We start from the raw sequence: 15,493 nt of genomic DNA on the forward strand, positions 1-15,493 counted from the left end.
AGGGAGCCTCTCAGCGCAGGGGCAGCAGCTGCTCTGCAGCACAGATGTGGTGTTCCAGCACAGATATGGGCACTGCATGGCTGGGAGCCATCTGGGCAGTGCAGCCCCTGCGCCCCTGACCTGCCTCTGGCAGATTTCTTCACTCAGTGAGTAAGTTCTAAGTGCCAAGGGCGTTTTCTTTCACCCACATTCCAAGCTGAGCGTGTACACACTCAGAAACCTCGGGTTCCATCTGAGACTTTCTCAGGTCAAACCAAACCATGACAGACAGGTCTAAGAGCAGCCAAGTTCAGCTGTGCTCTGACAAAGCACTGCCCCTCAAACACCCTGTGCAGCTCCGTGCCAGGGCTGCACCCCCACAGCCCAAGAGCCAGAGGGTGATGAGGGTGGATGCTCTTGGGGGAAGCAGATCAGAGGTGGCTTTGAAGGATTGCCAGCAAATAGCCACTCTGGGCATGCAAGACTGGTCCCTTTGGAAAACCAGCACATCCCATTGCCCAGGAGATGCTCCCCTGATTGTCCCCTGGCTCCTGAAGCCAGGCTGGCCAGCCCTTGGAAACCACTGAATCCTTGGCAGCACAGGGCTCACAAGGTACAGAGCGGTGTGTTTGTGCCTCTGCTCCCTGAACTCCCTGCACTTGCTTTCCTGGGCTTTAACTCTAAGCAGACAGAGTTCACAGAGGTGGGTTTGTCCTATAAAATCCATGGTTTGGAAGCATAAACATGAGTTCCCCCTAATCCGCCTGTTTCTTTTGCTCTTTTCTCCTCTGCCACAACTGGCCAATTTACCTTTGCTGTTCATCCAGCCCAGTATCCACAGCATCTGGAAGATTCCAGAAGGGATGGAGGGGAAAAAGAGAAAAGCTGTGCTACACTCAAGGCCTGATTCTGCAAAGCTTTGTGCAAACAGTGTTGCTGCTGCCTTGGAAAACAGACTGGGAGAAAGGGATGAGAAAGCTTCACAGTGTGATTTAGCTCATTCTTGGGGTTATAATCTGGATTTAACCAGCACCACCTATTTTATTTGCTGAAATAGGAATTATGAAAAGATACCAAGGGTAATTTTTTTGTAAGTTGCAATCTCTTTATTTGATTAAGTAGTCTGAGTCAACAAAGTCATACTCTCCTCTATTTCTGACAGTTTCTTCAGCATCTGGCTCATCTTGGCCTCATCAAACTCCAGGCAGAGAAACTCTGATTCCTACAAAAGAAGAGACAACAATATTTGAGAAAAACAATTATGTTTGATCCCTGTGCAGAAAGAAAGGTTTGGTGAGGAATTTGACAGCTTAACTCCATTTGGCAATGGACTTTCTTGCATTTTCCTGTCTGATTAGGACAGCTCATTTGTATCAGTGATAAAAATCCAGGTGGGATCTGCCCAAGGCAGATAGATGTGTTTGCAGGAGACTGCCTAAGAAAGTGCAAACAAAAACCTGGAATATCTCTCACAGCATTCCTTGATTAGGAAGCACTGGAAAAGTCAGATCTCAAGCAATCCACGAGTTAACCTCTGAGGCTCAGAGGAGCACCATGCAGACAGACCACAGACTCTTGCTGAGTTAACCATTCTCCATGGTTATGGGCAGACCCGGACAGCCTCAGCCTAACCCTGAGCAACTGCTGCAAACCGGCACTGCAAAGCCTCTTCAGCTCCAGGCTTTCACGGAACAGCTACTGCAGGAGGAGCAGCTTTTCTCACCACCCCAAAATACTCCCAGGATCTGTAACGCATTTCGAGTCTCCTTTCACAGACAAGATGTGACAAGAGCTCTCTGTAACCTGACCTCCCACTGCTCCACGTGTGCTCCAGCCTCGGGCAGGCTTCTATCCTGACCTTTGGGGAAGGAGTGGCAGTGCCATGCTATGCAGGGACCTGGTCCTCCACGGGATCACTCCAAGGCCAAGCTCCTGCTGACATCTCAGGCTTTCCAGCCACAACTCTGCACCCTGAGTCATGTGAGCCCATCCACAGATTTAATCAGGCCAGCGCTGCCCATGCAGCCTTTGAGATCTGCTAAAGCTGATTTCATGGCTCAATCACACGGGGAATGTGAGTGGACAGGAGATGGAAGCGCCTACTTCTGGAGGAGATGTTTTTGCCTGAGCCTAAAGCATAAGGAGGACTTTTTTTGTTTCCCTCCTCAGGTTTTGTCAGTCAAAAGGAATGTAAGTGTATCAAAACAAAACTCTTTGATTACACAAAACTCTGATTACACAAAGACACTGCCACTTCATACAAGTGTAAGTGCACTCACGAAACATTCTTTTAGCTATAAAGCAGCTAAAACTCTCCCATGTGGGCTTGATGGTGTCTGTTTATCCACTCTCATGTGGACCAACCTAAAACCTGACCCAAGAGGGCTGTAAATGAGGCTGCTCAGAACCCAGCTTCAGTTTTATTCAATGCTTTGTTGCTTTATCTCCCCCATGAAAAAATGGAACAAAAAAATAAGATGGAGCAGTGAAATACAGAAATCCTTATTCCTTCCCTAAAGCATCCTCCAGGAGCAGGACAAATGTGGTATCCCTGCTCATCCTCACCAGGAAACAAGGTACCCCTTCTGATCCTTCCTACTGCTAAAAAATAATTCAGTCCCCTTGGAGTTAAGCAAAACCGAAATCAGTCACAGACTCCCAAGTCCTGAAGCCCAGCACTGCTGCTGCCCGGGCTGCAGCCTGGGGTTCAGGCTGGGAAGCCGAGCTCGATGGCCTCAGGAAGGTTGGGAATGGACACCCATTTCCTGCAGCCACCTCGCTTTTGTCCCTACACACTTTCCCACCCCTCCTCCCCTTTCAACCCCGAGCCCGGGCTATAAAAAGGAGCTGCAAAACAAAACATCCAAGAAACACAAACTGCCCCCAGCCTTGAATTAGGTTTTCTAGGAGCTGCAACAACAGAGTGCTGCAAAAATATTTATATGAGAGACTAAGAGAAGCACGACTTTTTCTGTCTCAGTAACTATACTTAAAAAACCCATGTATTTTTAGAAAACCAACCCTCACAAATTGAAAACTTAAAAAAAAATTGCAATTGTTCTGTTGCATCAGTTTGGACAGCCACTTAAAATGCCTTCTAGCAACTTTAATACACATCATAGTTTCAGCCACTACGTTAAAACAGCAGAAAGAAATCCCTCAGAATTCGCATTTCATTTTATTCATATTCATTTCCCCTTGATTTGGAGGCCTCCTACAACAACATTCAGCATTTCAAAGCCACCAGCCAAGGCGCCAGACCCACTCTTAGAAGCCGTCTCAACTCGATGCGGTGCTTGTAAGATCATTAGTGGTTCTTTGTAAAGGAATTATCCCAGCTTGAATTACCAGGAAAGCGCTCTTCAGTGAGTGCAAAAGCATCAGCTTCGGATGCCTGTGTGCAAACACAGCCAAGTGCTTCTGGACTTGTTTGCACCCACGCAGCTGCTTCCTGGAGCAGTGGGAGTATTGGAGGGGTTCAGGTCTGGTCCTTTTGGAGCAGGCAGCGCAGCCATGTGCTCTGCAGAGCCTGCGGGTCCATGCAATTGCACTGCTCTGGAAGAGGTTTTATCCTCTTCTATTATTTTAGGTTTTGCCTTAGAGTAGGATGTTTTAAGGATTTAGCTTCCCCTATATGTAAAAACCCAATCTGTAATGTCACCAAAACCTGCCTTCAAAACAGCCTGCTACCTTTCGTTGTCATTAGAACCCACACTGATTTTCAGCCTCCCCATTTTTTTTTGTCAGCAGAGACAAAAAAGAAGCCACAATTCCAATAACAGTTATCAACAAAAGTAGGAGAGTTCAGAAGTCCTGCCTGTTTGGACATTTTGGGCTTGGCTCGTATCTAATCAAGGCTCTGGTTAAACCAGAGATGTTTTAGCACAGATGAATATCTGACTGTTCCCATTACCGCAAATTAGGCTGCAAACACAAAAGCCAGTGGGGGGTAAATAAAACAAGGAGCTGCTCCCCAAGACATCACTGGGAGCCAGCACACAGCAAAGGTGCCCTGGAATTCACAGCACATCAGCTCCCTCAGCAACACCCACGGGCAGAAACAAATGTCATTTTGGCTCCAAGGCATTAATTAAACACAAAAGACAAAATACTCATTTCGGAATAAATCCACTGCTGATATTTTTCTTGTCCAATTTTGCAAACGAATGTTAAGAGATTGCTTCTCTGGAGTAAAAGAAAATGCATGCACGGGCTTAGGAGTAACCTGCTGTTGCCAGAAAGTCTGGTTTATCTGGTAATGTCAACTCTCCCAACTCCTCCAAATTTGCTAATTCCATGTAAGTACTGTTCCAATAAAACACCTAGGGGACTATCCTGTAAATATTATCCCAAGTCACAAGTGTAATTGTATTGCAGCAGGAAAATCACAGAATCACAGGGTGGTTTGGGTTGGAAGGAACCTTGAAGCTCATCCCTGGGCAGGGACACTTTTCACTGGATAAGGCTGCTCCAAACCCCATCCAACCCAGCTTTGAACATTTCCAGGGATGGGGCATCCATGACTTCTCTGGGCAAACTGTGCCACACCACCCTCACAGCCAAGAATTCCTTCCCAATATTTATTCTAACTTGACTCTCTCTCAGTGTAAAACCATTCCCTCCGTCCTGTCACTCCAGGACTGTGTCCAAAGTCCCTTTCCAGCTCTCTTGGAGCCCCCTTTAGGTACTGGAAGGGGCTCTAAGGTCTCTCCAGAGTCTTCTCCATACTGAACAACCCAAACTGTCTCAACTTGGCTGAGGTGCTCCAGCCCCGGCAACATCTTCATCACTCTCCTCTGGACTCATTCCAGGGGGTCCATGAGGATTATTGGTCAGTAATGGTTAACTATGAGACCACATCCTCCTCATGGCTTAGCACCAGAGCAGGTTTTGTCTGAGCCAATACCTGCTCACAGGCATGGTACAGAAATGCAAATCTTAATTTAAAAAAAAAAAAAAAAAAAGGGAGGGATTAAAAAAAAATTCAAATTTTTTTTGCCCTCCCCAATACCAAAAAAGGCAAGAGAAAAGAAATTGAATACCACACCCCACACCCCCCAAGATCTCAACATAACCAGAAATTCAAAATGGAAATTAGACACTTTTTAACAGTGCAAGGACATATTCTCCTTGGAAAAGGCACATCCAGAACTAATTTTTGCAATGATGCTGCCAAGCTCTATCACAGAAGCCTTCCTTCACTGCAGACTGTTCTTACTCATTACTGTGGGAATTTGGTGTTGTGCTGCCCAGTGGCAGAAAATAAACCTGATAAATTCAGCCCTGCACTATAAACTTGCTTCCAAACCTTTCTCTGGGTGGCCTCTCCCTGACACCTGGAGCACATCATTCCCAGGTGACTCCCCAGGGCTGCTGGGGTCAGAGGGACCTGTCCTGTCCATGCAAACATCTGCTGCAGGAATGTCACAATACACAACATCCATCCTGCATGAATGGTCCAAAAGGAAGAAAAACTTTGGATTTTAGCTTATATTTCCTTCTTCAAAAATCACAGTAATAGGACATTAAACTGGGTAGTTCCATAGGGTGGAAATATTTCATGTCAGATGTTTATGAGAGCAATTTATTTTTGCCACCTAGATTCTCATCAGGAACATCTGATAAATGGTAAAAAGAAAATAAAACCACAAAAAAGTTGCCACAAACCAATGCAGAATGACAAAAGTGTGAGATGCTGCATCGATTCTTCTATCACACTGCATCAATTGTGATCCCACTGCAAACTTCTGGAGTTATTTTTATATTCATTAATATTCTGCAAGATATACTGGGGCATATGATGACAGTAAAATCTAGATAATTCCACAAAAAAATCCATTGATTTCCTACTTCCACATTTCTGACAATACTAAGTTCATTATTTGTAATTCAATTCAGAGCCATTTTTGCTACATATCTACAATAATGATCTTCAAAACCTCTAATGTAAAATGCAATTCATTTCCATAATACTGTATAAAATAAAGCACAAATATTTGTAACTGTGAGTGCCTTTTAATTCTTCTTTATTTTGATATTACATGAACCAGGAACCTCTTAAGCAAATTATTATTACATCCCCTTAAAAAAAAAAAAGTTACCTCCACTGCAGATTTTTAATACTTTTAATGTAACATCAAGCCTGTAATATCACAGATTAAGCAGATTAAGGATTGCAGAAAATGGAACAATTCCAGAGGATAAAAGTAGGTCCCTGATACTGCACAGCAAATGTAATGTCATTTCTTTCACATTATCAGCCTCCTGAAAATAGTCTACCTGATATTTTATATCCTACATGAAAAATGAGCATTTATGGATGCAGCTTTAACCTGCTGCTCCCTGTGCCTTTTGGAGGTGCAGCTTTCTTTTCAGGAAGTGTTGAAGAAAAACAAAGCCAAACCATAATTTAATCAGTACAACTAATTGGAAGGTAGCATACTCTGTAGCTTTTATACATTTCCCATTAAAGAGCTAACAAGAATAACATTATTCTTAATAACTAACAACAAAAAGGAACAATACCTTTATGAAAGCCTCTTCCTACATGGCTCTGCTGTTTTCAGACTGGTGATATTAACTTTCATTGGTTTCTGTAAACTTTCCAATTTCTCTCTTTTTGACTTTTTTAACAAAATCACACTGACTTGCAGCTGTTTCTGGTTTTTGCATTCACCACATCCCATCCTGAGTGCCCTGCCCCATGTGCTGTCCCTGCACAGACTCATTGCTCCAGGGGTTTCTTATCCACTCTTCTACTCAAAAACCTTCTACAGAGGCTGGCCATGAACAAGTCCAGCACAGGTTTGGATTAGGGATCCCTGATTTCTGCTCACCAGTGAAAGGGCACTCAGTGCTGACCAGATGCTGTGAGGACATCTCTCATGCACTGTGGCTGTGCCTCAGTCCAGACCTCACTGATTAGAGGAGGCAAACATTACAATGCTGAGGGCAGCTTGCTGTGGTCAGAAAGGAAAGGTCCTAAAAACCAACACATTGCAGAAAAAAAGAACCTGTTTATGCTGACAAAAATGCAGATTTCATTCTCATTTATGGATGACTCTGCAATGTTATGCCTGTGACTTTTTGTGTGGCCTGACCTGATTGATTGCTGTTTGCTAAGCCTGCTCACCTGGTTCCTCCAACACCCTTTCACAACATCTTCAGCTACCTGAGACTCAGGCTACCCCACAAAATCTGCTCCAGTCACAGCAGCTTCACAGAACAGAAAACCCTTTATGGCTCTCCCTCACTGAAGAGTGTGGATGTTTGACTCTATATAATGCTGCATCTCCACTCTGGAACATGCTCAGTTTAGGCTAAATCCTCCTGGAATTGAGCTGTAGGACAAAAACTCTACCTTGAGGTGTTCAGAATATCCTAAATTTTTAAGGCAATTCTTTTTCATGAGGGCACCAAGAGGCCACTTTCTGACCTTGCAGTAACCTTGAACTTACTATTTCCAAGGTTTGGTTTCTTTCTCAAAAAATCCCCCCCCAATTCAGCACTTCCTATTAAAAAGAAAATAAGGTATTTAAGGAGAAACCTCCAAAGTAATTTTTCCCTCCTAGTCTTGATCTTGAATATGGGCAAAGCAGCCTGGGGAAGGATCCAGCCTGGCATGGGAAGTGATCACCATGTAAGCTGCTCACAGCTAAAGGCCACTAAGTACAGGGCTGGGTACTCCCAGCCAAAGGTACTGCCAGAACTTCTGCTTTCCTAAGATAGGAATGGACTTGGGACTAGGGAACAGAGAGTGTTGTTATCTAACTCCTGCTGCAGGAATGAAAAGTGAAACCTCTTTGTGTCTGAACCGTTTCTAAAAAATAATGCAAAAGCACACACTCCTCTCACTCCCTCTCTGCCCCTACAGACACTGTTCTGTCAAAGAAAGCACAAGACTGTTTCCATTTGAATTCCAGCATCTTTGAAAGCACAGCTGAGCTCCAAACCCTAAAACAGTGAGTGTGGAATGTTTAATCTTTACAGCAGCATTTTTCCTCTGCTGCTTGACTGGCTTGAGATAAATAGGTGTAATGGCAGGCCAAATAAATCAATTAACCTGCTTAGGCTAATGACACTGAGGACGCTGGTATGCAGCTCTAGTTGGGTCTTGAGCCAGCTGCTATTTAAACAAAGGAGTAAACAGAGCTAAAATAATTAACTAAAAAATGCATGAAGAGGTTTTCAAAGGAAAAAAAAAAAAAGACAGTAATACCTGCAAGCTTCACCAAACTGTACATGGAAGCACACAAGCCAGCATAAAAAAATTAAATTACCTTTGCATCACTGTGAGATTTGAAACAAAACATGTATTAAAAAACTAAATTTAAAATAAAAACTATATATAACTATATAAGAATATGTAGAGATGTAGTTTATATAGTTATATATATTACATGGAAAAATACATAAAAACTATTTAAAAACTTCATTTCTGGCAGGGCATCAGGATCTCTCACAAGGGTACCAGCAATGAGAAAGCTCCATCATCACTTATTCAAGCCCTGCCTGCTGTGTCAGCTCTTCACTAAGACAGTCTCTCAGTGGAACTACTGCAAGGTGAGGTGCTCTCCTCTCAAAGTCCTCTGCAGGAGACCTTAGAGGGTAAATGCCCTTCCTCACTTATGATCTGCATTTTTCTACCTTGTTTGACAGCTGTCCTCGTTTTCTTGCACTGTGCTTTGGTAGGTTGGTGTTTTTAAGGCTGCTCATGGAGCTGAAATATCAGTCTACAGCTTTCCCTAGACATGTGTCATCTCCCAATACCTAGGCTAGCCTTGTTTTTTCAATCTTGTAGCACTTAATTGCAGTGTGAAATTAGTCAAGAAAAAGAGTCCTTACTGATGGATCTTATGCTTTTGCACTGAACCCAGCTTTTCTAGTGAGAACATTCTTAAGACCTGGAATTAATTTTCATCATGTTTTTATCTTCCTATAACATGGGAATCATTCAGCATGGCAAAAAAATCAAACATCACTCATTATCATACCCCTCCCCCCAACTTTCTCAGAATTAAATTTCAACAACCTTATGTTATTATTTATCATTTTCTTAAATGTTTCAGGAAGTACCCTATCACAGCATCAAACCCTCCCTGCCACTGGGGCATGTTTTTGTAACAGGGTATCACCAAGACCATGCACTTGGTTAACTCCTAAGGACACAAAGAAATTTCTGTGCTTTTAATGTAACTTTTTATCCAGTCGAATCAGTGTCAAACACATTCCTCTCTGTTACTGGAATGAACTCTGGGAATAAGAATGACTTTTGTACCAAACCAATCAACACAGTTATAAAGTAATCTGCATTTAGAAATAATACCACAGTTAAAGAATGCAGTAAAAACCTGAGAAGAGAATTCCTGACCTTTAGGAGGCTGTGTGACTTGGGATTCTGGCTTGCAGGCTGAATAATTTGGTTAGCAGCCCCAAAACAGATTGCTCTTGCTCCCCCACAGCTCTTTCACGTTTATGTGTTACATAAATTACTCAGGAATCCATTAATGTCCTGCCTAAAAGTATTACACCAAATATAAAACCTGAGAAGAAATGAATATACTCTTCCAACCCAAGCCATTCTATGTTCTGTAACCCTAAAACAGTTTATTCTCCATGAGAGCAGTCAATGCTGGCTCCTGTTCATGGCAAAGGCCAGAGGATCCTGGCTTTTGGATTCCAACCAGTCTTCAGTCAAGGCTATAACTGGTTTTCTCAGAGAACAGACCAACAATTGGAATTACTCTGAAACAGCATTTTGGAGTAAGATGTGTTTTAAACCCTCTTTTCTGCTCATTTCTGAACACTGCACATTTGCCCTGTGGCCTGAAAGGTATCTGGATTGCCTGAAACAACAGCACATGGGGGATAAGCAGGTCCTGTTGTTGAACTGCTTCAACACCCAGAGCTGAACTAAAAGTACACAGGTGTTTATTTTGGTTGCTGCAAGTTTTGCAAGTAGTGAGTAAAGGCCGCACAAATCCACTGCTGACTTATGTCTCTTAATAGGAACAGGTAATGCCCTCAAAAAGCCTCACTTCAAAAACTCCCTATATTCTTCACCTAAGCTCTGAGATCAGTGTGACCCAGCTACAGCAAATATGTTTTGTGCCTACAAAATGGCATTTTTCAGAACTGATTTTTGAAGGGCAGCTGTTTGAGCCCTTTTCTCCTGGCTGTGTTCACAGCAAGCAGCAATGCCAGGCATCCATTTGCTCCAGGGCATTTTACCACCAGAGAAGGGAGAGCACAAGGCTGGCACAACAGACAGGCAGACACACACCAGCAGCATCCTCACCTCTTCCCAGAAACATTAACCCTCTGTCCCTGGCACACTGATCCCACACATCTGGAATTACAAGCAAATACACCTTTAAATGGACAGTGAAAAGAACTGCTCATCTAAAAATACATAAACAGGGTACCAAAGGCTTGAAAATGTCTGCAGTCCAGCATGCTTTCAGCTGGTGTTTCCTTCTTAAAATATTTAACAAGACAAAGCAGTCAGACCAAACAGGCTTTTTATTTTTCATGCTTTTATGGCATTTATCCATAACCTTTTTAATGATCTGAAAATAGAACTTACCAGGACAAAAGAATCTACTCAGAGTTATGTGGTCACTGCAAACATGTCTCCTCAGTGGGACCAAAATAACTGTATTTGTTTCTCTTCTGCAATTTGAGTGCGTGAACTTACGAGGGGGCAGAAAAGCCAAACTGGAGGGAAAAAATGGTCTAAATAGTTTTTGGTATTTTTTTTCCTCCTTGCTTTTAGAATGCAAACTGCTGTATTTCAATTCACAGTGAGAAATCTCCCACAGAAAAGGGGGCAGCCACGTGTTCAGAGTCCAGCCTGCTTTACAGCCCCTCCAACACTGCTGCTCTTGCTGTTCCAAGGCCTTGGGACAGGCAGCACACTCGGATTTATCAGTAGAACAGCAGCTCCTGCTCAGTGTGCTGCAAAGTCTGCTGAAGATACTGAGAATCTCTGCACTGACCTCAGTGACCTTCGGATCAAACGCACAGAAATATCACCATTATGTGCCAGCAGGGAGACACCAGAGGAATACAGCTCTCTTCTGAAAATAAAAGAAAAGCTCCAGATTTGCATTTTTTCTTTGCTTTTTTTTTTTCCCTAAACCACAGAGTATGTCCTTGATAATATTTACTGCATAATATGTAACTCCTTTTTCTTTTTTTCAGCCTCTTTTCTAGTGTAAGGTGAAAAGCAAAGGCTCACAGTGAAAGCTGAAGCTGGAGGTGCAACCCTGAAGAGGAGTGTGGGAGGACATTTCAGAATTCTGAGCAGAATCCCACTGAAGCCAAGGCACTGCCCGCTCTGCCCACACAAGTCTCCTTGCTTCAGTTAAAATTGCAACTTCGTTTTATTCAATCTGTGATTTCACAATTTATTCTAGAAATGAATGTGGGCAATTGAATACCAGCTCTGCACTAGAGTCAACACCACATCTGGATTAATCTGTTCAAAGGTCTCATCAGGATAGATCAGGACACCAACTCTCAATATGATCCCCAAACCAGCTTGGCCCCAAGGACTGTTTTAAGGTCGGAACTTCACAGTCCTCTTGACAGGTATCACATTGAACTGTCTTTTTTTCCAGAAAGATAAAAGGTTTGAAGAGAAGTTATCTAATTTTGGTTGACCTCTGACTCTCTATTCAAGGGCAAGTGGTACTGAAGTAGAAATCATTTCCATAACTGAATTGCAGAGCAGTCATTTAACAATTAATAAGCAATCCACTCAGCATTATGATAACTGAATAGGAAAATAAACACATGAGAATCAGAGATACCTCTGCACAAAGAAAGGCTTCAGCTGTTCCACATCAGATATTTAATTGGTTGTCTCTTTCTCATCATGAACAAGGGGAGAAGTAGGCAATGAAATATAAAAGACCTTAACCACTTCTCCTGAGGAAAATGGAGATGATGGGAACGGCTCATTTAGCTTTCTGTGCCTTTGAAGCAGAGGAGAAGTCTCTTTTGTTTTTCACTCTCCACAAAAGCAACCTGTCTTTTTTTGGCCTGCACCCACAATTTGGACACCAGCCTTCAGCAGAGTGGGCACGTGTCTCATCAGTGGTAAATCTGCAACACCGCAGCCTATTTCTCCTGCATCAGGCAAATGTTACATTTGTGACTGCCTTGCCTTGGCAGATGTAAGGTCACTGCTCTTGCTGCAGGACTGTGAGAAATAGAATGTATTTAATCTCCTCCCCATTCCTGGAATCAGGCTAAACATGCCCTCCTGGGAGACCAACCTAAGCTCCAAGGACTTTGCCTCGTGGAGCTCATGCTGACCTGGCACAGCGTGGCCAGGAGGGCACAGGGACACCACTCCTGCCTTCTCACTGCAGCTCTGGAGTGGGAGGAGAAGTCACATAGCAGCTCTCAGATAGAAGAAAACTGAATGCTGCTGTGATTTCAGGCAGGGAGATGAGATGGAGAACAGAGTTACACAACTCAAAGCAGGGAAGGGAGGATGATGTGCAATGCCAAATGCTGTTGCCAGGTTTTAGACATTTGTCCTGAAGTGGAACTATAGTAAAATCTGTGAATGGACCCATGTCCCTAAAATGCATATGCTTCTTCTCCTTTCAACCACCAAAACACTGCGCAGGATTTTTAATCCTGGCAAGCCTAGGGGTTTGTAGTGATGGCTATTCTTTCTGCTGCCCTCTTGATCAAAAGGTGCTGACAAAGGCAGGACTAACTGTGCAGCCCTGTGCTAAAAATACCTGGTTTTGGTTTAAATATTTTGTTTTTCAAACCTCCTGTCTCCTGGGAAGATAGGCCCTTACCTGTGAAAGGGCTGGGAGGTAGTGGAAACTGTATGGAAAGATTTGGATTATTTTGAGAGCTAGTAGGAAAAAAGGGGTCTGCATATAAAGGCAAAAATGCCAGTGAGAACAGGGAATGTCTGACTGCCTTCCCTGCCCGCCTGCAGGATTTTCATGTCTCTCCTAACCCTGCTAATGCCTATTACATCTTTCCATGTCTATTACATCTTTCTTTAAGGTAAGGAGCCAGGAGTTAGCACATATTTTGCACCAGCAATAAATAAAATTCAATTTTCAGGTTTGTTTCCTCCCATTCTTTAAGCTTGCTTTTATCTGACCACCTGCTGAATGCTGAACAGGGATTTTCACTGATCAGCCAACACTTGCACCCCTGGTTTTCCCTTCCTTCCCTTCTTCCCTTTACAGCACACACAGAGCTCAGTGGGGTTTACAAAACCCAAATGACTGCTTCTCCAAAGCATCATTTCACCTCCCTTCTGGAGATCTTTTTTGTTTTTAATCATACACTAATTAGCAAAGCTGGGTTCAAGTCAGTTGTTTTCTGTATCCACCACAGAACTGTTGGGATTAAATTCCCAGAGCCTGCCAAGGCATCTGCAGGGAGAGCAGAGCCCACAGGACCTGCCTGCTCTGTGCCTGAGGGAAAGCTAAAAGTGGACTTTCATTTTCAGAAGGGCCAAATCTGCTCAGAAATTGAAAACCAAGTCTGATAAACAATGAAAAGGTTCTAGGAAAAAAGGTGGCATGCTGAGTTCCCTGCATTTGCTCTGCTCTGCTGTAGGCCTGGTAATATAGTGCAGGATGTTATAAAATGTGCCTTAATTTCCTTGGAAAAAAGGATTATTCTGAGATAAAGGGTGCTGGGAAGCAGCTTTACAGTTGAAGCTTTTCATCCCACAAGCCCAATTAACATTGTAGACGTGTAATGATATTTCTAAAATAACAGCCTGAGTTAAGAAAAAGGTATAGGTACTATGGAGCTCCTGGGAGAGAATTTGGCATTTCTGATCTCCTTTGATTGGATCCCAAATAAACAAGTTTTTGAAGAGAACTCAGCATTATCATTTAATGTGTTTGTGCTACTTTTGTATGCAGCCACTTAACAAAGAACTGTAATTGAATCCTGATAAAGTATCTTAAATTGACATTACAGACCTCAGCTTCTCATTTCAAACCAGCGTTTGTTTGTGGTTTTGGATTTCTGTGGTTGTGAGGCAGCAGAGCAGGGGAGGCACCATGAGCATCCCCTGCACCAAATAAGCAACAAAAAAGAGTAACTTTCAAAACAGTAACTTCCACTATGCCTTTTAAGAAAGCCAGGCAGTTGCACAAAGAAATCAAATACATCTTTCATGTGCTATAAATCCAGAACAGCACACCCTGCCTGAAAAATGTCCCAGAGGTGCTTTCCAGAAGGAACATTGAATGCAGTCTCAGAATCCTGTGCTACTGCAAAGGGATTAATACGATCTTCAGGCTGAATTTTAAACAACAAAACAGGGACAGACTCAACCTCACTGTGTTTTTCCTATCACATTAGCTGATCCAAGTGGAATGCAGCCACAGACCTCATGCTGGAAAGAGTCAGTGGTCAATCCTCAGCAGCAACTTCAGAGCTGCACCTGCACTTCAGACAGTGAGGGGCCCTACATCACTTGCCCTCACAAGAGAAAACAAATAGGGATGAGAATGGAGCTACCTGTGAACCACCTGAGAGGAGTCATGAGGGATTTCCATTGCTGGAAACCTCTCCCAGAGGTTATCCCAGGTGGATAATGCACTCCCCTTTCTCCACTGTCCTCCAGCACTGCTCTTCAAGAAAATGTCTGATGAAATTTCCATCACAAAATCTCCAAGAAAGCCAAAGTCTTCCAGAACAGGGGACTAATTTTAGTGCTCTCACTGTAGATGAGCCTCAAAGACATGAAGTGGTCCTTGCACTGCATCTCTGTAACAGGAGTTAAGGAGGAGGCAAGAGGGTCATTGGCCATGTCAAAAAAACCCACCCCAGGCAGTATTTTTCATCTGGATCAGACCTCTGACGCAGCCCCTCTTTTCTTGCTAGTTTTCGGTTGCTTGGATTCTGTGCCTCAAAAACGGTCATGAATAGAAAATGATAAGGAAATACATCTCCACTCACTCCTACCACCACACTTCCTTTGTGAGCAAAACTACCAAGACTTTTTCAAAGTGTGGAAAAGCATATTTTTAACTGCTGCTACAGATACAGTGAGTCATTAATGATCTCGGTGCCAGGAGACTGTGCTTTGCGAAGTCATCACTGCTCATTATTTCAAGAAAACAATTAGTCAAAATGGAAAACGAAGCTCTAGAGCTTCCAGGAATTGGATACTGTTCTTTGGATCATTCATGAACAGGATGAAGACAATAACAGCTGTCTGGACCATGCTCTCATCCCTTTAGAATGAGTATAATAACTTGAGATAACCTCACCCATAAGATACAACAAAATTAGCAATCCCCTTCAGGAGAAGGATGGAGGGATAGAAGTGCTAAAAAATTATTCCTATTTATTGACCTGGCTGCATTAAATTCCAAGCTACCTACTCTTTATTTTTAAACAAGAGTCTTAAGCATGCAAAAATACTAGCCTGGGAGGGATATTCATGCTGGAAATAAGTTCAAATTACAAAATGGTTAGAATTGGGGTTAGACTTTCAAAAGACAACACA

The 15,493-nt window shown here is 43.0% G+C and overlaps 1 protein-coding gene across 1 annotated transcript in view; it reads right to left on the reverse strand.

Moving 5' to 3' along the window:
• Positions 1-1,059: 1,059 nt before the first annotated feature.
• COMMD1 (copper metabolism domain containing 1) overlaps positions 1,060-15,493 on the reverse strand; it is a 58,785-nt gene continuing 44,351 nt past the window's right edge. The window contains exon 3 of the mRNA XM_033055854.1: positions 1,060-1,201. Within this exon, the coding sequence (XP_032911745.1) occupies positions 1,094-1,201 (108 nt within the window). The 3' untranslated portion in view covers positions 1,060-1,093. The remainder of the gene's footprint in view (positions 1,202-15,493) is intronic.

Source organism: Catharus ustulatus, chromosome 3, assembly GCF_009819885.2.
Source record: "Catharus ustulatus isolate bCatUst1 chromosome 3, bCatUst1.pri.v2, whole genome shotgun sequence".
Taxonomy (NCBI): Eukaryota; Metazoa; Chordata; class Aves; order Passeriformes; family Turdidae; genus Catharus; species Catharus ustulatus.